Source organism: Camelus dromedarius, chromosome 11 (assembly GCF_036321535.1).
Source record: "Camelus dromedarius isolate mCamDro1 chromosome 11, mCamDro1.pat, whole genome shotgun sequence".
Classification (NCBI taxonomy): Eukaryota; Metazoa; Chordata; class Mammalia; order Artiodactyla; family Camelidae; genus Camelus; species Camelus dromedarius.
Genome location: NC_087446.1, coordinates 752,389 through 772,702, shown reverse-complemented (window position 1 = coordinate 772,702; position 20,314 = coordinate 752,389). Strand labels below are relative to the sequence as shown.

Sequence of the window (20,314 nt, the reverse complement as noted above, 5' to 3'; positions counted from 1 at the left end):
AGGGCCCTCCTTGTTGGCAGCAGGTGTCTGCACTGGCCGCCGCCAGCTCCCATGGAAAAGACAGTAACTCGTGGTGTGGAAGGCCACCACCTCTTTCCCGGGACAAGGGTCCATGCCGAGCTATAAGCAACTTACTCTCGAATAGCTCAAAAAAAAAAAAAAAACCACTCGTCTTTACACACGTGTGTAGTGTGTATAAAGCATGCCCAGTTCTCTGCATCATCTTCTGGGCCTGGCAGTGTCACATGCACTTCGGGACCTTGATAAATGCTTGTTCAGCCAAGTGGAAAAGTGCCCAAATCATCTCTAAAACCAACCCCAGGCAAGGCCGTCTCTGGGAGCATGACTATCGTAAGGCCGCTAGTGAGAAAACGTGTAAAACTTTATTCTCATTCTTTTTGAACATGTTACCTCCTAAAACCTCATCTGAGACAGAAGAGCTGGGACCACAAGGGAGGACCCGCCCTGCGGCGCAGGGTGCAGGTGCCGAGCTGGAGTTTACACCTTTCAGTCCGGGAGGCTGCGGTGTGCAGCCTAAAAGCAGCTCCGCGAGGCAGGGGGCAGGTCCACGTCCCACGGTCACAAACAGCAGTCAGTCTGGGTGGTAAACAGCGCTGTGGCCAGCGTCACCCTGGGCAGCGGTGCCAGCCCCTGGTTCTCCTGAGCGGCGGGCAGCGTGGACGGGGCCCTCTGGGCACACATCTGCGGTTCTCTGGCCGTTTCCGTGGGCCATCCCACTGTCGGCGCGCCTGCGAGCGCCAGGGCCCTCTCCTCAGGAAGGCCTGAGGAGCCTCTCCAGAAGCACTAGCTTTGTCTGCAGGTTGACGTCAAAGGGAGGCAGTTTGGTCAGGTTCAGACTCAGCCCGGTGGTGCCTGGGACTCTAGCCAGGACCCGGTGCGAGTCCCGGTAGAGGGCCAGGGGACCGGGCGCCACCTCCATGAGGAGGTGGGTGTAGGCCAGCATTTGCTCTGACCCGGGCTGCACACCTTCCCTCTTGTCATACCTGCGGGGAAGACACAGCCTGCAGAGGGCAGCGCCAGCCCCCTGGCCCTGACCCTGCATGCCCCCGACCCCGGGTTCCGCCTCTGCGGGGAGAGCCGCCACCCACAGCCCCGTTGCAGGACATACCTCCAGGCGCCGTTGACCTCCAAAAACCGAGACACGCCCGTCTGCGCAGCAGCCACGTCGATGTGCAGAACGACACCTGCGGGGATGCATCCGCCCCGTCAGAGCCACAAGCCGGTGCTGGGGCCGGCTGGTCCCGAGGGCTGCGCACCTACCTGTGCGGGGTGGCACCAGCTCATGCAGCCTCTGCAGGGCCACGCCGCCCGGGTAGTTGAAGTGGGACACATACAGCGCCGTGGCCGAGTACGCTGCGTTTACCATGAGGTGCCCCACCACGAGGAGCGACCCCACTTTGTAGAGCCAGGACTTCTGATAGTTGTTCAGCCTGGGAAAGAGCAGAGACACCAGGGGAAGGGCGCCAGCAGCAGCAAGAACCGTCACCCAGGCCGAACCAGAGTTCTCACCAAGCGGGCACAGGGGACCTTTCTCTCTGAAATCCCGCCCAGAGGCCAATTTCCAACTCACATGAGACCTTCCAGTGTCCCCATCATTACTTAGTTCAGAGCACAGCCTCCAGGCCGACCCTGCGCAGCCCGGGGCATGGTGGAGCCAAGAGGATCTGCTGCGCAGGCAGAGGTGTGAGGCCCACAGGGACCAGGACACTCACCGTCTGTCCTGGACAGCAAGGTCGCTGGCCCTGTAAACTCGGGCTGGACCCCTGACCAAACTCAGGCCCGGCACCTCAGCACGGGCGCCGTCACCCACCCTGCTAAGACACGTCCTCAAGCTCCACACCTTTCCCACCCCTGTGAGGCTGCGCCCCTGGGCGGCCAGCCCGTGTGCTCCTGCCAGCACCTGCGTCCGCACGAGCAGTGACTCTAGAAACTTTGGGATTACAAATCCTCTCTCTGTCCTTTGAGTGCAAACCCGCCAGCTGACTACTTCAAGGACCTAGGACGACTCTCAGAGGGCCCACAGCCTCTGCCAAAGACACGAGCACATGCCCTTCTCTCCTCCGGGTGGGAGGACAAGGCAGATCCAGGCCCAGTCCCGCGACTGGCCCGCTGCTCCAGCCCCCAGCACTTGGAGGCCTTGTGTTCAGAGGAAGCTGACTCCAGGTCACACAGGACCCTCCCCCAACGCAGCTTACTGCTGAACACAGCCCACACTGCTCCCCACACTGGCTGTGCTGATCCCGACGCCCCCACCTTCCTGTGCAAGGTCCCCACCCCCGGCCTGAGGTCCAGTCTCTGCCGGGTCTGCACCCTCTGAGCGCTGGGTGCCCGGCTCACCCACAAGGAGTCAGAGCAGCAGCCAGCAAGCACCTCAGCCAGGGGCCAGGGGCCAGGACAGCGCCTCCTGCCTGACAGGTGTTCTCTGGAAGGCAGGGCAGACAAGGGGCCACCGCAGGGCCACTGGCCAAGGTGCTGCGTCAGCCTCCGGTTCCCATCACAGCAAGTGACCTGTGGCCCTGCTCCCCAGTGAGTGGCTGCCCCGCCCACAGCCTGGGCCTGTCGCTCAGTAGCCCCTGCCCTGCCCCCTCGGGCCCCAAGCCTTGGCTTCCACATGGTGCAGAAAGGACCTCACCAACCTTCCCTCTCCTCCGGCCCATCCACCCGCCCGGACAAACACTCTGTACCTAAACCCTCCACCTGACTGATCCGCTGACCACACAGGGCCCAACACACTGAGCTCCCTACCTGGCTGCCCTATGCCCCAGCCAGCGTGTGAGCATCCTTCCTGAGTGACCAAGCCCTGTACGGTTAGCACAGCCGTGTTCCGTGTGGAGACTCACATCCAGACGGACAGAAGACAGGACCAGGCAGAGCCCCTGGTCGGCGCCTGGTGGGTCCTGGCCTGGCCTTGGCCCAGCGCCATCACCATGGAGACACCAGGCTGCCTTCCTTGGACACAGGCACCCAGCTGAACACGGTGTACCTTAAATCTGCCCCTTACGAACCAGTGAAGCCATCCCAGGGGACTGGGAGGCGGGTGGCACTCACAGGCGGGCGCAGCCCCTGGCGGCCACGATGTTGAGCAGGGGGAAGGTGTAGATGATGAACCGCAGCTCCTTGTGCGGGAGGAGCGAGTACAGGGCCACGGAGCCCAGCGCCGGCAGGAGCAGCACCCCAGCCCTCCTGTCCCTTGCGCCTAGCGGCACGAGGAGCAGGCTGCAGCCCAGGCCGCGGGGCAGAGCCGAGTAGAAGTACCACAGCAGCGGGGAGGTCTGCGGGCGGGAGGGTTAAGGACACCACATGCCAGCCTGTCACATCCCCAGGATGCGAGGAGCCAAGAGTGGCAAGGGAGGCAGGGCCCCACAGGCGCCCCCCGGGCGGTGACCCTGCACCCGCACCAGCACCCGGGGCCATGGATGGCGGGTGGGGCCCGCGGGGCCCTGTAACCTCTCCCGCATCATCTCACCACAAAGGGTGACAGGCGCCTTGGGGACTCATCGCCGCCTCCTGTCCGTGGGTGTGTCTAAACGTTCACAACAGAACGGTCAAAGACAGCGGATTCTCAGGAGGACAAAAGGAGAAGCGAGGTCTGTGAAAGCCACGTGGTGGTTCCACGTGGAGCAGGACCCGGCCCAGGAGGGGAGCAGCCCTGGCTCCGAGCTGCCCGCAGGCTGTCTTACAGAGATGCCGGAAGGATACACCCCAGTTGGAACTTTTGTTCAGGACGGTGTTGTACCAAAGCACTTTTCCTTCTGGCCACACAAGGTATCTCCAAAAATAGGAGTCCACAGCCACCGTCAGTCCTGGGGAGACAAGACTTCCTTAGGGAAGGACACGGCCACCAGGGAACTCAGGCCACGATGAGTCCAGGTCCCAGGAGAACGTCCCCCTGAAGTACCTCCGTCAGCACAGAGACCACGGGCCACCAGCAGCTCCACCTGAAGGAGCTGAGGCATCGGGCCCTCCATCCCCAAATGAGCAGCTTCATGTGGGTCCGTCATGGCCACCCGGCCTGGCCAAGGCGCCAATGGAGACCCCAGGCAGCCAGGGTCGGGGGGTGCCTCACGGGGGACACTTGGGCAGAATAGTAAGAACATTAAGACGTCTTAATACCACTGAAGGTTAAGGTAATTTTTGCTTTTGTTTTGAGTTTTTTGTTGTTATTTTGCAGGGGAGGTAATTAGGGTTCTTTATTTACTTATTTACTTAACGGAAGTATGGGGTACTGAACCCAGGACCTCGTGCATGCTAAGCACGCATTCTACCACTGAGCCAGACCCACCCCCTTAAGGTAATTTTACTTAATGAAAAAACAAAAACAAGAAAACGTCCCAAGTTTCTTTCTCTTGTCTTTGTCTTTTTTTTTTTTCAAATGGAAGTACTGGGAATCGAACCAAGTACCTCGTGCATGTTAAGCACGTGCTCTCCCAGCTGAGCTAACCCCCCACCCCTCTCTCGTCTTTGTAAAACGACAAAGCCCAGGCTCCGGTCAGCGCAGCCCCGGAGACCCTCACTCACCCAAGCAGAGGATCCCGGCCGGCACGGCGCAGCGCAGGGCCCTGGCCACGGACACCCGCCCCGAACAGAGCAGCAGGAGCAGCGCGAGGCCCAGGAGCAGGCTGAGCTCGGCCCTGAAGACCAGGATGGCAAGCGCCGAGAGCCGGATGAAGCGGGCCCACTTCTGCTGCAGCCAGGCGGTGAGGGCCGGCAGGACTGCGGGTGGGGGCACAGGTGCAGGAAAGCCACTCAGAACCCTTCGGAGACAGCAGGACCCACCGACACCGACGCCCGCCCCCAGCTGGCCCACATCCCGCCCCACTGCACAGGCCGAGGCCACTCTGCAGCCCTCGTGGGCGCGGACCCCTGACACCGATGTCCACCCTCGCCTGCTGGCCCCCACTTAGCACTTCTGCCCTCACCTCTCCCGCCACATCCCTCAGAGGTCCCTGCTCCAGGCGTGGAGAGGGCCAGGCCTCCCTCAGCTCCCAGAGCACCACAGCTCCCCGATCCACCGGGGCACCCCTAGAACCCGAACAGAGCTGCCCCGCCTGCTCTGCACGTGGCTTTCCTTCCTCCCAGGCTCACTGTCCACAGACCAGCTCAAGTCACTCGGCTGGGTCACTCAGCCCTAGAGGACCCCACGGCTCCAGGGCAGATGTGCACCCACCTGCGCTGAGCCGGGAAGGCAACCCTCAGTCACTGAGGACAGAGCCCCGCTCCCTCACGGGCCTCCCTGCCCAGCACTTCTGAGCCGCGCACACAGTGCAGAGCAGCTTTCAACAGGCAGACACCTCAACGAACGCCACGCACCTGCAGCCTGGCGGGTGTGCCCAAGCCCAGCACGGGGAGCAGCCCCTCCCCCTTGACAGGACAGGACATACCCACGGCCAGGGCCAGCACGTTGGGGAGCGTCCGCGTGCAGTAGAACATCAGGTGGAACTGCGAGGCTGTCACCCAGCAGAACATGGTGGCCACCGTGGCCCCGAACTGCCGCCTCACTTCTTTTTGTAAGGTCCAGAGCCCGGAAATCACGCCAAGTCCAAGGACGGCCCTGACTGAACAGAGACGGTGCCGTGTGCCACGGCAGTGCGCGGTGCCGCTGGGCCCGGGGGACGGCGAAGCAGCCCCCAGAGAGCCCACTCGCCTGGGTACAAGGACGGGCTGGCCTATCAGCCACAAAAACGAGATGAGGCCACGGCGGCAATGTGGACAGACCTGGCGGTCGTCCCACTAAGTGAGGTGAGCCAGAGACCGACAGATACTGTATGATATCACTTATGTGTGGAGTCTGAAAAGTGACACAAATGAACCTATTTACAGAACAGAAGCAGACTCACAGACACAGGAAACAAACTCGTGGTCACCAAAGGGGGAAGGTGAGGACGGATAAATTGGGGGTTTGGGATTTGCAGATACAAATCACTGTATATAAAGTAGGTAAACAACAAGGTCCTACTGCATAGTATGGGGAACTATATTCAATATCTTATAATAACGTACAATGAAAAGACATAAAATACATATATGTGTGTATGTATGTGTAACTGAATCACTGTGCTGCACACCTGAAACTGACACAACACTGTAAATCAACTAGACTTCAAAAAGAAAGGTGTGCAAAACAGATCATAGACTACAGTGCATCAATTTGAGGTGACAGTATCTTTTCTTACTCAAACTAGTGACAAGAAGGTGAATTTCTTCATTTTGCGGTTTACTTGATACTAACTTTAGGTGTGGCAGGCCACCTTTCAAGTCCTCTCACATTGTTTATTTAACAATAAGCACTCTTAAAACTGTCAAAAAAAAGTATAAACGGCTGGGCGTAGGGGAAAAGCAGCTGGACCCCCACAGCCCGACCCTGAAGCTGCGCTGTGACTGGCCGCTCCGGGCCAGGGGCTCCCAGGCGCTCGGTTGCTGGGCAGGGCAGGACTGGCCTGCAACAGCAGCCCCGCCACCTGGCTGACACCTCCAGGGCCACGTTTCCCAACATCCGAGGCTCAGACGCGGCCTCAGTTCTCCAGTCCAGGGCCACCCGGCACCCCCGACACAACCAGAACAGCCTATCTAGCTGCCCCAGAGTGATGGTGAACTTCCATTTCCTCATCTGTCCAGGAACTTGGATTTTTTTAAAGCTCTACGCACAGGCCAGATAAACCAGCCATAAGATGTGTTTGGCTCAGCTGGGAAATCCAAATATGATCTGGGTACAGATGTGATAAAAATTTACTGGAATGGGAAGATGGCAATTGTTGGCTAAAAAGGAGGCTGCAGAGCAGTATGTATAGAATGTTTGAAATTTGGTTTAAAAAAATTTGTGTGGGCACAGGGAAAGTTCCAGAATGACCTGCACAGAGCCCATCGGTGGCAACCTCTGTGCGGTGAAATGTGAGGCTTCTGTTCACGGGATGGGGCTCCCCAGGCGGCGCTCCCACCTGCTCCTGCACCGGCCCAGGGAGGGGGCCCGTCACCCCCACCGCAGCCGCAGGGCACAGCCCAGGGAAGGCTGCCATCTGAGCCCAGCTCTGAAGCACCCCGTGCAGGAGCCAGCACAGCCAAGATCCCAACAGATGGACGCTCCTGTGTGAGGGAGCCTCCACCTGCGTGACCGGTCACACAAGTCTTCATTCTGTCTTCATGGGAAGACCCCCTTACCTACTAGCTGAGAATAAAACTTGGACATTTCCAACAGGGAGAGCACATAAACTGCAGGGCTGGAGAGAGCCGCAATCACCACCGGCCCGAGGAACGTCCTGGGGACCACTCCGGGGAACTCGAGGTGGTCATACTGCAGGAAGAAGGGAGGGTCAGCGGGCCCCGGGCATCAGGGGACGACGCGCTCGGATGCAGGCCTCACCTTCCCCACGTCCAGCCGGTGGTAGAGCAGGTCGTGCACAGCCTGCAGGTTGAAGCTCTCCTCCACCTTTGTGTAGGGGCAGATGACCAGGTGCACGGCAGCCACAGCCACCAGCAGCCCCAGGAGCCGGTGCTGCCCACCCAGGCCCGGCGGCTTTTTCCCAGCCATTCTGCGCTCCAGCCTCACAGGCCTTCATCCACTGTCCGCACTGCCACTCTCCGCGTTCAGAAACAAGACGCAGGTTCCCAAGCTTCAGAACTCACACCGGAGTTAACATCCAGGAGATGTGCGTGAACGCTAAGTGGGAATCCTTCCAATTGCGGGAACTTCTGTAAATCTGAAAGTACGTCAAAATAGAATGTGTAAAGAAAAATCACACTCCAGAAGCTGTCTTACTTTAACTAGCTATCTTATGCTTCAAGCTGTGTGAATACTTTCCCAGGACTTTGGCTGCAGAACCCAGCTCTAGTCCATTGTGCAGCTGGGCCCCGGGTTTGCGCAACCTCTGGAGGGCGGCAGGATGACACCCCGATCCACTCAAGAAGCTCCATCCAGTCTGTCAGGAGGTAGGAGAAAACCTGGGCTTGGCCCCCGCAGTGGCTGCAGTAGAGTGAAGCGGAGGTGGGGTGCATCTGGAGGACAGAGGGGCAGCCTGGAGAAGGCAGGAGGTGGGACACAGGGCCCAGGGCATCAGCAAAGCCCTGCACACAGGGGACAGTGAGATGGGGCAGTGGACACCTGCCCTGCCATGTTCTAAACTTCACCCCAGGAGCCACGTGGAGCCCCAGGGAGCTCAACACAAACAAGTAGTGGTAAAAAGCATGAGTGCGTTCTAGGGGTGGGGGTGCAGGCAGACATGCCTGCAGGAGACCACCCAAACCCCAACAGGACTTTGGGGGGCACCCCATGGCACGAAGCTTCCTGGGAAAACCATGGAAGTTCCAGGGCAGTTCCTACTCATGGGAGACCAAGAGCTTTCAGTTTGGGGCGGGTGGAGTTGGGGGAGACAGCAAACTCTTTTTCTTGGCTTTTCTTAAAACAGTTTTGCTTTTATTTGATCAAAATCAGAAGGACCAGAAGCAAAAAAGGACAAAACCACAGTGCTTCCCGTTTGTTGAAAGTACTTTTTGGGTCGAGGGAGATTTATGAAGTCTGTGCTCTCCACAGATAGCAAGTGGGGAATTCAGAAGTGCGGTGAGAAGGGAGCAGAGTCGTGTCTGGTACAGCAGTGGTGGCGGGGAGGTGGGGGAAGTACGGGGACAAAAGGGTGGGCTCTGGGCACCACAGCAGCATCCACGGTGCTGAATGAAAAGGCGCCTCTGTCTCCCCTGCTGGGCTCTCGTCCTGACCACTGCTGTCTCGGCAGAGCCTGGTGCACTGATGCCCAAGAGACTAGCTGAAGAAGAAATTCAGTAAAAACTCTTCAACGTGGACCTCATCACACACGCTTACGCTTACATTAAAAGTACGTCAGTGCTTTAAAGTCCAGTAAAACCAAAGACACCACAGAACTTTCATATTCAGCTCTCTGTTCTTCTTACCGTTTGAGGTGAGAAAAAGTTGAAAGAAACAGGAAGCACCTATGAAACCAAGCTTCCGCAGCACGTGTGCCAGTGCTGCCTGGCAGGACCCGGACAGGGGCTCGCAGCTGTCCCAGGTCAGCTAGGAGCCGGCAGTCCCCGCAGACCTATATAGGCAAGAACAGACCACGATTCAAACAAATGTAGTTTACAGAACGGTGGCATCTCAGGTTAGGAAAGTCCATTTGGATTCTAAGGTCCCTACTGAAACTGGTCAAATAATGTTCACGTTATTAATCCCTGGCTGGAAACACAAACCATCTGGTGCACATTAGGCCAGCCAGAGGTCAGAGAAAACTTCCTACCCTTGTACTTCTTCCTTCGGCAGTTACACCCCACTAAAACCCAGACAGCGCTCATCTCAGTTCTCCTGTGTAAACCACGGGTTCCAGAGCCAGCTGCCTCAGGCACGTGGGGAAACACAGATTCCCGGGCCCCCAGAGACATGCTGATGAGGCCCCAGGGGGGCAGCCTGACCCCAGGAAAGGATCCCGGCTCCCCAGGTGAGAAGCCCGACCCCAGGAGAGGAGCCCGACCCTCAGGTGAGGAGCCCGAACCCCCAGGAGAGAAGCCCGACCCCAGGAGAGGAGCACGAACCCCCGATGGGGCAGGCCCGGAGACCGTCCCGCGCGGACACGCAGGGTGAGGCCCGAGGAGCGCTGCGACAGCGCGAGCCTGGGGTCGCCGCAGCCCGCCCCGAGAGCCCCGACAGCCCCAGCCGCGCGTGCTGACCTCCTCCGCCCACGGCGCTGTCCCCTGAAGCGCGGCCGCCTGGGCTGCCCTCGGCCGGAAGCGGGGCGGTGGAAACGGAGAACAGAGGCGACGCCCTTGCCCGATCCTAACATGGCCGCGAAAGCCCGGCTGCCGTCCCGGCGGGCACCCGCCTGCCCGGCGTAAAGATGGCCGCCGAGGGCGGTGCTCGCGAGGGGCGGGCTCGGCCCGCCACGCCTCCTGCGTCCACCCCTCCCGACGGGACGCTGACCCGGGGCCTTCCTATTGGTCGCTCTCGTGGCGAGCTCGGATTGGGCCACATGAGGACCAGGAGACCAATAGCGGCGCGAGGCCTGGCGCGGGGCGGGACCCCGGCCGGCGTCGTCAAGTAGCCCCGGGAACGGCCGGCGCTGTGGAGCCGGTGGGTGGCCGGAGGCCGGATCGCTCTGCCGGTTCTTGTTGGACCTTGGCCAGTGCCCGCGCGGCCGCGCCTTCGCAGCGCTGTGCGCCTCGGCCCGCCATGCTCCCGCGGGCCCCGGCCGCGCTGGGGCTGCTGCTGCTGCTGCTGCTGCTGCTGCTGCCGCCGCCGCCGCCCGGCGAGGCCACCAAGAAGCCGACGCCCTGCAAGCGCTGCCGGGAGCTGGTGGACAAGTTCAACCAGGTGGGCGGTCACCGTGCAGGGACACAGAGCCGGGGGTGGGCCAGGGTCCCCTCACCACGGACCTGGGTCACCCCCATGATGGACTGGGGTCACTTCCGCCATGAACCTGAGTCACCACGCCATGGATCCAGAGTTGCCCCACTGGAACTGGGGTTACTCCCTCTGTGGACCCAGTGTCAGCTCACCATGGACCGGGGTCGCCCCTGCTGTGGAACCGGGGTTACCTTGCCATTGACCCAGGGTTACTTCATCACGGACCGTGGTCACTGTGCCATGGACAAGGGCCACTGTGCAGTGCGGTAGAGTCACCCCCGCCGTGGACTCAAGTCATCTCGCCGTGGACAGGGGCGAGGCAGCAGTGCTGAGCTCTGTGCTGCCCTCTCCCCGCAGGGAATGGTGGACACAGCAAAGAAGAACTTCGGCGGTGGAAACACAGCTTGGGAGGAAAAGACACTGTCCAAGTACGAGTTCAGGTGAGCAGACTACTCTCACCCGTCTGGCACCTGCCTCTGGTGCTTGAGGTGTCCTGGGAGCGCTGACAGACACAGAGGGGTGCTCTGACACGGTCACAGTCACCTGGCCTTGCCTGGGGCTGGGACTGGTGTGCTGGCCCTGACTAGCCTTTTGGCTTGTCCCACCCACTCTCTGCACAACAGACACGGTGGTCTTTTAAAAGCACAGATGGGGCTAACCCCCTCCCCCACTGCCCCTCTGCTGCTTCCTTTGGCAGAGCCTGACACCTGGTGTCCCAGTCCAAGGATGGACAGGCCTCTCTGAGCACCCCTGCCCTCCACGTTTAATTCTTTGCCAGGTAGTGACTACCCCCAGCTGCAGCTGGGGTGTTCGTTAGGGTCTTTTTTCACTAAACTGCCACCGTAGTCCTGGCCTGGCACAGGCAGGGCCTCAGGACGTCATTGTAGAGCGGGCAGTGAGCACCAAGGCGCACCTTCCCCCGGCCTCGCGGCGCTGACGGCCTTGTGTTTCAGCGAGGTCCGCCTCCTGGAGATTGTGGAGGGCCTGTGTGGGAGCAGCGACTTCGAGTGCAACCAGCTGGTGGAGGAGCATGAGGAGCATCTGGAGGCCTGGTGGCTGCAGCTGTGAGTGCCCACGCTGGGGGCCAGCACCGGGACGACTCGCTTCTGAAGTCGAGTCAGATTTAGAGACATCAGAGCAGTAGGAGTTCCCGCATTCCGGTCTTTCATTCCCGGGGTGCAGTGATCTTGACGAGATTAGCGAGAAGTGTCTGCTTCCCAGACCCTGGGATATTCAGGAGCACGTTTTACGTTCAACTGAGTTTTTGTTTAAGGAAATCTGTTGTGTGAGATGTAGTGAACGCTTTTTAAAACCCATAGGAAGAAGAAGTATCCTGACTTATTTGAATGGTTTTGTGTGAAAACACTGAAAGTTTGTTGTTCTCCAGGAACTTACGGGCCGGACTGCCTGGGTACGTTTTTCCGTGGGGACCCTCGAGTGTCCTGCATCATCCCTGCTATCCCTGTCGTGATTCCCAGGTGGGCAGAGGCGTGGGAGGGAACCTGGGGCCTTCTGTGGTTTACTGCCCTGGTGTCACCAAAGTCATTCATTGGTCACCTGGGCGAAGGGCACAGTCTTGGAGCCCAGAGCCCCCACTGGCCACGACCACTCCTGCCTTCCCTGCTGGCCTGTGGCCACAGCAGGGTGTCCTCGCTCTCCTGTGTCTAAGTGCGCTGGGCTCCCACGAGGGCCACCCACTGGGCCTGCAGACCCCAGGTGTCACAGCTTCTCCAGACCCCTTGCCCAGGGGCTTGTGTGCTCCTCAGACAGAACCACAGTTGCTTCCGGGGTAAAGGAGGGCTTGGATTTCAGCAGGAGACCCAGAAAGCTGTTTTGAGCATGACCATGTCGCTTGAGTGAGGGACACTTCCTCTGCGTGAGAACACGGCCCGGGGTGCACTCTGAGCAGGGCTGGTGTCCCCACAGCGTGCCAAGGCGGGTCCGAGCGGCCCTGCAGCGGGAATGGCCTCTGCAGTGGAGACGGCAGCAGACAGGGGGACGGGACCTGCCAGTGCCACCTGGGCTACCAGGGGCCACTGTGCACCGACTGCACAGCCGGGTACTTCAGCGCGCTGAGGAACGCCACCCACAGCGTCTGCACAGGTACCGCCGTCCGGGAGGCACACAGGAGCAGCCCCTTTCCCGAGCTGCTGCGTGGACGGGAGCAGGGGCACTGATGACCTCTCACCCAGACTCCTGGGAGCTTTGGGGAGACGCAGGCCCCTGGGGACTGTGAGAGGGAGATGAGGGGACCAGCACTTCCCGTCCCTTAGCATCCCTCCCCCTCCGCCCCCCCTCCCCTCCCCCCCGCATCCCCAGGAGGGCAGAGTGCAGCCCCTACCTCCCAGCGTCCTCCTGGAGGAGAACTCAGAGGGCCGACAGCACTGGGTCTTCAGTTCTGCTCTGTCCACACTGCTCTCGGGGCTTTGTGACCTGTGCCCGGGCTGCTGTGGCACAAGCCTGCTCTCCCGGAGATGGTCCCGGCAGGACGGCTGGCCCTAGAGTGCCCTGCTGGCGTCCTCAGCATGCTACGGGGCGCAGAGGCCAGATATGCCCGCGGTCCCTGGGGCTCAGGGTCTGGGAGTGAGCAGAGGGAAGCCCGAATCAGTGCGTGAGGCGGGATGGTGAGATGAGAGAGAGGACGCCAGAGGCCACACAGGGTGACCTCCTGGCCCCCACATCCCCTTCTAGAGGACACACTGTCTTGGTTACCCTGGTGTCGGTTAAAGCAGGCCCTCCTACCTGGTCTTCAGAGGTGCCCTGGCCAGCATCCTAGGCTTCCCCCGTGAGTCTTGAGATGGGCCCTTGGGTCACCTTCTCAGCTGTGACCAGCCACACTGACCATTCACGTGGGGGAGGCCTGTGCCCTACTCCTGAGGCTGCATCAGCCCAGAGTGAGCATCTTGGACCTGCGCCTCTAGACGCAGCTCAAGCGGGCACGGATTTGTAAATCCGCAGAGGAAGGCACGAGGGGCACCCTTTCCCAATACGTTTTCCCGTTGGTGTCACTGATGTACAGGAACACTTTGGGGTTTTTTTGGCGTCGGCAGTCATGTTGAATTCTCACGCTGTTGCTGGTGGTGGGGCTGCCGCCCTCTGGGATGCTCCCTGCCATGAACGCGCTGCCGCCTGGAAGGCCGGGCCGCTATGATTCTCACACCCAGTCTTTTCCCGGACCCTGGGGCGCCCTTGCGCGTTGGCGGTGGCACGTGCTCGCCCAGCTGGGCGTGGGCCCCGGCGTTTGGGTCGTTCCCTCTGCAGGTTATAAAAGAGTCCCTTGGAGTCCTCATTTGCTAGGAATTGTCTCGCTTGTGGACACCAGAGACCCCATGGATTGTCTTTTCTCGTTAAGCCTAGGAATATCGTTAAGTATGTAAGCAGGTTTTTCTGTTGGGTGAATCTTGCTTCCCTGGGGCTTTTTTTTGCTTGTTTTCGGTTTTTCTTGTCACCCTGATGAATGTAATTCCTAACTTCTGGAACAACCTTTGCGTTGTGTTCACTGCTGAGAACGGGGTTCATGCATATGGACAGACATCCCCTCTGCCTTCCAGCCTGTGACGAGTCGTGCAAGACGTGCACGGGCCCCACCAGCAGAGACTGCAGCCAGTGCGAGGCGGGCTGGGCGCGGGAGGACGGCGCCTGCGTGGGTAAGGCTCCGCCCAGCGACCCTCAGGACACCCCGCCGTGCTCTCTGCCCGTCCTGGACTTGTGGGGAGGGAGGCTCGGATGTTCTTGATTGTGTTTTAAGGGTCCCGCTGTGGAGGCAAGATTTACTTGAGTGCGACCTTGCCGGGGGCTGGACGCAGCCTAGACACTGGGCGGGGAGGGTGGCCCCTGCACCAGTCCTTGCCATCAGGTGGCCCCCTGGTCTTGTTGGCTCAGGGCCCAGGAGGGAAACCTGGGACTTGTGCCAACTGTGGCCCCATGTGCCCTGGTGTCATAAAAGAGACAGATGCCAGGGGACAAGGGGATGCAGCGGGGAGAGGGTGGCCCCTGGCTATGGTTAGGATGGGATTAGCACAGGCAGGGTGCCCGCAGGGCCTGCCGGGGTGCATGGCATACGGGAAGCAGAGGCACAGCCCTCCCCTTGGCCTGCAGCCACACAGGCGCCCCGTCGAAGTCAGAAGTCAGAAGTCAGCTGCGCATCGCAGGGAGGAGGCGTGGCCTTCCTGGCGCTCCCCTGCGCTGGCCTCTGCGCGGCCCTCGGGTCCCGAGGCCTCCAGCCCTGGCGCTGGGCCCATAGCCCTCCATCCAACCCCGCCCAGGCAGCTAGGGCCACCGCCTATGAGCAGGGACCTCAGACCTAGCCCCGCAGCGTCCCAGAGCCCCGACTCCAAGGGCTGACGGGGTCTGGGGGGTCTGGCCCTGCCAAGGAGCCTTTCCTCAGGCCCAGGTGCTGGCAGGTGGGGCAGGGGGCAGGTGGAGGCGGGGGCCTCCTCCTCCCACCGTGGCCTCAGTTTTGGTTTCACCCCTCACAGCTGCTTGGCCTCACGCAACTCTGGGGCCTCTGGGCTCTGTCCCAAATTAAGTGGAGAGGGGAGTGGCCTCATCAGCCCAGACTTGGGGCTTCATCAAGGCCATGTGGAAGTGCGGGGTGCTCATGGGTCAGCCGTCTGTCCCTCACAGCGGCCCCTCCTTGCTGGCCCTGCACACAAGAGGCCTCCCAGGACGGCCATCAAAACGCCTTCCAGGCGGTGGTCACCGCTCTGCCCAGGCCAGCCCTGGCCGCAGGCTGTGAGCAGCCAGCACCTGTGCCCTCTGGAAGGTGGTCCAGGGGCCTGTGCTCACGGCCGTGCTGCTGTGTTCCAGACGTGGACGAATGCGCGGCGGAGACGCCCCCCTGCGGCGACACGCAGTACTGCGAGAACGTCAGCGGCTCGTTCGTGTGCGAAGGTGCCCACCCGGCTCTCCGGGGCTCCCTGGGGTGGGTCGCCTCCAAGTCCTGCATGGTCCCATTTTTTCTTGTTGAGACGCTCCTGTGTGGTTTGTCAGCGTGACCTCTGTTTAACGTGGCAACTCAATAACAGGTGTTTGCCAAAAAAAGTCAGAGAACGCAAGTAAGTGGGAAGAAGGAGACGGCCTGCCCCTCCCCGGAGGGGCCTCCCGTGCTCGCTGCTCTGACTCGTGCTCGTATCTTTTCCCTCAACCACCCTGGGACCACCTTTGTTCACCGCGCTTCCTACTTTGTCAGTTGTTTTGGAGCTACCGCTATTGTGGAATTTTCTCTAACAACCCATGTTGTTGAGTATTTAAATCGCCCAGGTTTTCCCACGGTTACAAACTGTGATGACCCCGCAGGTAGAGCTTTTCACATTCTTCATTATTTTCTTTGGCTCAATTTCCAAGTGGCTCTGTTCAAGGGAACATGGCTTGTAGGCCCCCGCCCTTCCCCGAAGGTCGTGGCAGCTCCTCTCCCACCGGCAGCAGGTGAGGCTGCTCCCCGAGTCCGTGGCCACGCTGGTGGCCCAGCGTTTCCACATTTGTGGAGACGTGTCTCCAAGGAGATGCCCTCAGAGTGGACTGAGCCCAGCTATCATCCGCACTGAGCTCCTAGCAGGCGAGTCAGCAGGGTCATGAGCAGAGGGGCTTTGTTTTGAGAAGAGCTGCTGCTTCCACTCCACAGAGGGTCACGGAAGGGTCGCTTCAAGCACTGCGGCCCCAGCCCTGTCGCTGCGTCCTGGCCCCTGAGGGACCTGGTGCTGATGGTCCGTTCAAGCAAGTTCACACTTCTCCAGGGAGGGAGGCGGGGTGCTGAGAACGCACTGCGCACTCCCCTCCGACGGGCAAGGACACTGGTCTGAGGCCTGCAGGGTTTCAGTCCACCTCTCTCCCTCTGTTCCCAGAGTGTGACCCCACCTGCGTGGGCTGCACGGGGAAGGGCCCCGGACACTGCAAAGAGTGCGTCCCCGGCTACGCTAAAGAGAGCGGCCAGTGCACAGGTCGGTGCTGCCGTGCGGCCACGGGGCCTTCTGGGGCCGTGACGTGCACAGCCCCGCGAGCTGCTGGCGGGGCGGGGCCCTGGGCTTGGGCTCTTCCTGCAAAGCCTGCTTCGCAAGTGCTGCGGGGTCGGGACTGGGCTCGCAGAGGCCACGGGCAGGGGCTGGGGGTCTGGTCCTGGTGTTCCCAGGGCACTGCCCCCTCAGCTCCTGGTGACGCGGCCCCGTGGCTGCATGTCAGCCTCCAGGTGGAGGCCCGGCTAGACCCCACTGGAGAGGCCACCGAGCCCCCGCCGTCGTCTGCCAGACTGTATGCCTTTGTCCCCACCGAGGGCCAGGCCTCTGAGGTCCTGCTAAATTCTCCCCCACTCCTTTCCCGACGGGGCTTCTCCAGTCTCTGTGCTTTCTGTGTGCGAGTGAGTCCTGGCGGCTTGAGTCCCACGGTCCCGGGCGTGTGTTGAGCGAGCTGTCTTCTCCTAGACGTGGACGAGTGTGCGCACGCAGGGGGCATCTGTCCCAGAAGGAATGAGAACTGCTACAACACGCCCGGGAGCTTCGTCTGTGTGTGTCCCGAGGGCTTCGAGGAGGCCGAGGACGCCTGCGTGCAGACGCGGCCCGCAGGGGACGGTGAGTGTGAGGCCCGCCCGGCCCTCCGAGTGGCGTCTGGGTCCGCTGGCCACTTGGTCCCAAGTTAGAAAGTCACAGAGTGGCTCTGGGATGGTGGTGGCCAGGGTGCCTGCAAGACAAGAGGTAGAACTCTGCAGGTACAAACCCTGGGGGGCTGCTGCACAAGAGGACGGAGGGACGGAAAGGAAGGTCTGCACTGGTCCCCGCAGAGAGCGTGGGGGGAGGCAGAGGCAGGTGGTCTCCGTGGGAGCTCTGGGCAGCCGTGACAGAGCGCCGCAGCCTGGCGTGTCAGCCACAGAGACCGCTGTCTCCCCGTCCTGGAGGCTGGACGTCTGAGATTGAGGAGCCGGCAGGGCTGCCTCCCTCTGAAACCCGTCGGAGAGGATGCTTCCTGCCTCTTCCAGATTCTCGGAGTTCCTGGGCGTGCAGCTGCGGCCCCCTAGCCCCTCCCTCTGTTGTCACGTGGCCCTCTCCCCGGGTGTGTGTCCAAGAGTTTCCTCTTCTTACAGGGACACATCCCTGGATCAGGCCCCAATGACCTCACCTTAACTTGATCACCTGCAAAGACCCTGTTTCCAAGGCAGGTCCCGTTCACGGTGCAGAGGCTGGACGTCAGCACCTTTGGGGGTGGGGGACACCGTTCTCATGATAGTCTCAGAAGTTCTAGAAGAATGTGGAGAACGTGAAGGAAGCAATGTTCAGACAATGGCTGAGAGTTTTCCAGAAGGAGTAAGACTTGAGTCAGATGCCAGAAGCTCTCTGAGTCCCCAGCAGGACGGAGAATAAAGAATAAACAGAAGTGAATCCATGCGGACGCGCTGCAGTGACGGCGAGGCAACAAGGACAGAGGGGCTTGTTCGGCAGAGAGCAGGCCCGGGCGAGGAGGGGCTTCGGCCATGTTCCCCCTGCCCCCCCCTTGTCCCGGGGACCTCCCGCCCTCGCCCCTCCCCATCACACAGGCTCTCTGGGCTGATGTCGGGGACGCCTCCCCAGCTCCCTGTCTCCCACCTCCCACCCCAGAGTGGTACAGTGGCTCTGGGATGGCCGCCGCCCCTGGAGGGAGCTGGTGCCACCCCAGGGCCGGGGCGGGCCGGCTCCACCCTGCTGCATCCAGCACCAGCCCTGTGGCCACGTCCTCAAGAGTCTCTCACGCCAGGACTTCACCGAATGATCTGTTTGTTTTCTGACAGAAGCCACAGAAGAAAACCCCGCACCGCCGCCCTCCCGCGAAGACTTATGACACGCGCCCTGTGCCGGAAGCCGCGCCTGCACTCCGAGTTATCAGACCAGTGCCCGACGGGCAGCCGCGGCAGCCCTGCGCCCGGGGGACGGTCGGGCGGACTCTGCCTTTGAAGTGGTTGGTGCCCGTCTGGCCCTTTAAAAAGCTGCGTTCCTTGGTGATTCTTCAAGAGATTCATATATTTTGATACTGTTCTTTATAATAAAATTGGCCGTTGCAGGTAGTCAGAACCAGCACGGGTCTGTCCCTTTAAGAACAGGAGCTCTGAAATGGAGCCTGTCCTGCGGGTCACCGAGCCCAGCAGCTCTGCTGTCCCTGGGGGCTCCCCCTCCCCCCTGCCCCCCCCCCCCCGTTGCAGGCTCGCAAGCACCATCGGTACCACCACGACTGAGCGGGTTTCAGGGCCCAACTTGTGGCCCCCTAGAGTGAGTGTGGGCAGGGGCCCAGCAGGGGAGCTGAGCTGCAGTGGAAGTCTGCTGTAAACCCCAGGAGCAGTTCTTCCCGCAGAACTGGCAGAATTCTGAGAAAAAGGCCCCACGGACCGCACTCCCCTCCCCCCGCCCAGGGTTTTCTCACCACTCTGTGGTGGTCAGACCGGGGCCTCCCCTCCAGGGCTGCCCCCCAGTGAGCGCTGGGTCTCCCAACGCCCCTGACGCCTGCCCCGTGCAGTCTGGCCGCTCCCCCTCACCTACACTTCCCTGCCCCCCAGGCCTCACTCCCATCCATATAAATGTTTCCCACTGTCCTGGCACTGCTGACCACAGCATCCGCATGCCCTCTGGCTGTCTGGATGCTCTCCGAGCACGAGCTGGTCACTCACCTGGGCACTGGGGTGAGCCTGGGCAGGTGGGACTCTACCCCGGGGGTCCTTGCTGGGCAGGGGCGCCTGCAGCAGGCTTGCCTTGGGCTCTCCTGCATCTCCGTGGTCTCTGTGGGCCTCCTTTGCTCTGTGTCCGTCTCCGTGGTGGGGGGCGGGGAGCTAGTGTCCCTGAATTCCTAGAGGGACTGGGGGTCCAGCTGGCTCGGAGGCTGACCTGCAGCACAGGTTGCCGGCTGCTCGGGTCCAGGTCAGACTTGCAGGGGAGCCCACGCTGGGGGCAGCTGGTCATCCAGGTGACACATGGTCTCCTGCAGACATGATGATGAGGCTGGGCAGAGCATGTCAGAGGGAGGGTCACCAGCAGAGGAGTGATGGCTGCGGGTGGAAGGCAGTGCAGGGCAGGGGCAGGGTTGTGGGTCCCTGAGGTGCCCCAGGGCAGGTTGGAGCCTGCAATTTGGGGACTTGTAGGAGCCCCTCAGGCTGGGGGGGGGGGTTGTTGGAGAACAGAGCGCAGACCTGATTGCTGAGGGGTGTCAGGTGGGCGTGGCCAAGCCTCCTGTCAGAGGTGATCTGATGGAGGGGAGTGGGAATGGACAAGAGAGACCCCTGGCCTTAGGGAGGGGTGTTAAGGGGTCTCCCAGGAGGGGAAGAGAGGAAGATTTCTGTGCCTGGTTAGCGGGGTCAAGGCCAGAGTAGGTGGTTTCTGCCCAGCTAGGGTCCATCTCCCCGGTGGGGCCACACTGCCACAGCAAGGACCTGACCCCCTTTCCAGCTGGAATCTGGAGGGTCCTCGGCCTTGCTGCTGGCCATGGAAAAGAGCTCACAGCCACTGGGTGGCACTGTCTCCCCTTGCACAGCGTGGTTATCTAAGTGGCTGCCCCCCCCCAGGGCTCTGTGGGTCCTGAAACTCCCCTCCCCCACACAGGTGGCATCAGTAGATGTCCTGAGAGGCCAGTCATCCGGCAGTGGGGAGGGGTAGGCCTGGGGATTTGGACACTAGGAAGCTGGACTCTCGCCTGAGCCCTGCAACTGGCTCCCCTGTGGCCCCCATGCTGGCCTGTCAGGGTCTGAGTGGTCCTCTACCCCTCCCCTACTCGGCCTTCCTGCTGTGCCATGGCCCACCATAGACCACCCCCATGGGTACTGCAGGGCCTGGGTGGCCTGGGGAGGGACAAGGCAGCTAGGCGTCTCTGTACTGATAGCAGCTTTGGCCCTGCCCAGGGTGGCCCATTGGCCTCCTCCTTCTGCTCCAGGACCCCTACTCAGGGCCCCCTGCCCCTTCACTGCAGAGTCCAGGCTGACCTTGTTCCTCTGAAGTGCCAAGTGCA

The 20,314-nt window shown here is 61.1% G+C and overlaps 2 protein-coding genes across 5 annotated transcripts; one reads left to right on the top strand and one right to left on the bottom strand.

Moving 5' to 3' along the window:
- Positions 1-633: 633 nt before the first annotated feature.
- On the bottom strand, positions 634-9,843 carry ALG12 (ALG12 alpha-1,6-mannosyltransferase). Of its 2 annotated transcripts, XM_031463489.2 has the most exons (11): positions 9,691-9,843; positions 8,920-9,065; positions 7,379-7,715; positions 7,177-7,309; positions 5,403-5,576; positions 4,540-4,734; positions 3,721-3,824; positions 3,070-3,293; positions 1,282-1,451; positions 1,130-1,205; positions 634-1,004 (listed from the first exon to the last, which is right to left on the bottom strand). In XM_031463489.2, exons 3-11 carry the CDS (start codon positions 7,544-7,546, stop codon positions 773-775), a joined length of 1,476 nt encoding a protein of 491 aa, XP_031319349.2. In that variant the 5' UTR covers positions 7,547-7,715; positions 8,920-9,065; positions 9,691-9,843; the 3' UTR covers positions 634-772. The 2 variants fall into 2 exon arrangements, with proteins under 2 accessions (XP_031319349.2, XP_031319351.2); XM_031463491.2 differs by lacking the exon at positions 5,403-5,576.
- Positions 9,844-10,010: 167 nt separating this feature from the next.
- CRELD2 (cysteine rich with EGF like domains 2) lies at positions 10,011-18,396 on the top strand. 3 transcript variants are annotated; one of them, XM_064491345.1, is made up of 11 exons: positions 10,012-10,330; positions 10,721-10,803; positions 11,317-11,427; positions 11,683-11,774; positions 12,290-12,466; positions 13,915-14,010; positions 15,173-15,256; positions 16,207-16,302; positions 16,780-16,926; positions 17,436-17,506; positions 18,117-18,396. In XM_064491345.1, the coding sequence occupies exons 1-10, from the start codon at positions 10,190-10,192 to the stop codon at positions 17,462-17,464; spliced, it is 1,056 nt and encodes a 351-aa protein (XP_064347415.1). In that variant the 5' UTR covers positions 10,012-10,189; the 3' UTR covers positions 17,465-17,506; positions 18,117-18,396. The 3 variants fall into 3 exon arrangements, with proteins under 3 accessions (XP_010979935.3, XP_064347415.1, XP_064347416.1); XM_010981633.3 differs by lacking the exon at positions 17,436-17,506 and having other exon boundaries at positions 10,011-10,330; XM_064491346.1 differs by lacking the exons at positions 15,173-15,256; positions 17,436-17,506 and having other exon boundaries at positions 10,047-10,330.
- The last annotated feature ends 1,918 nt before the right edge of the window (positions 18,397-20,314 follow it).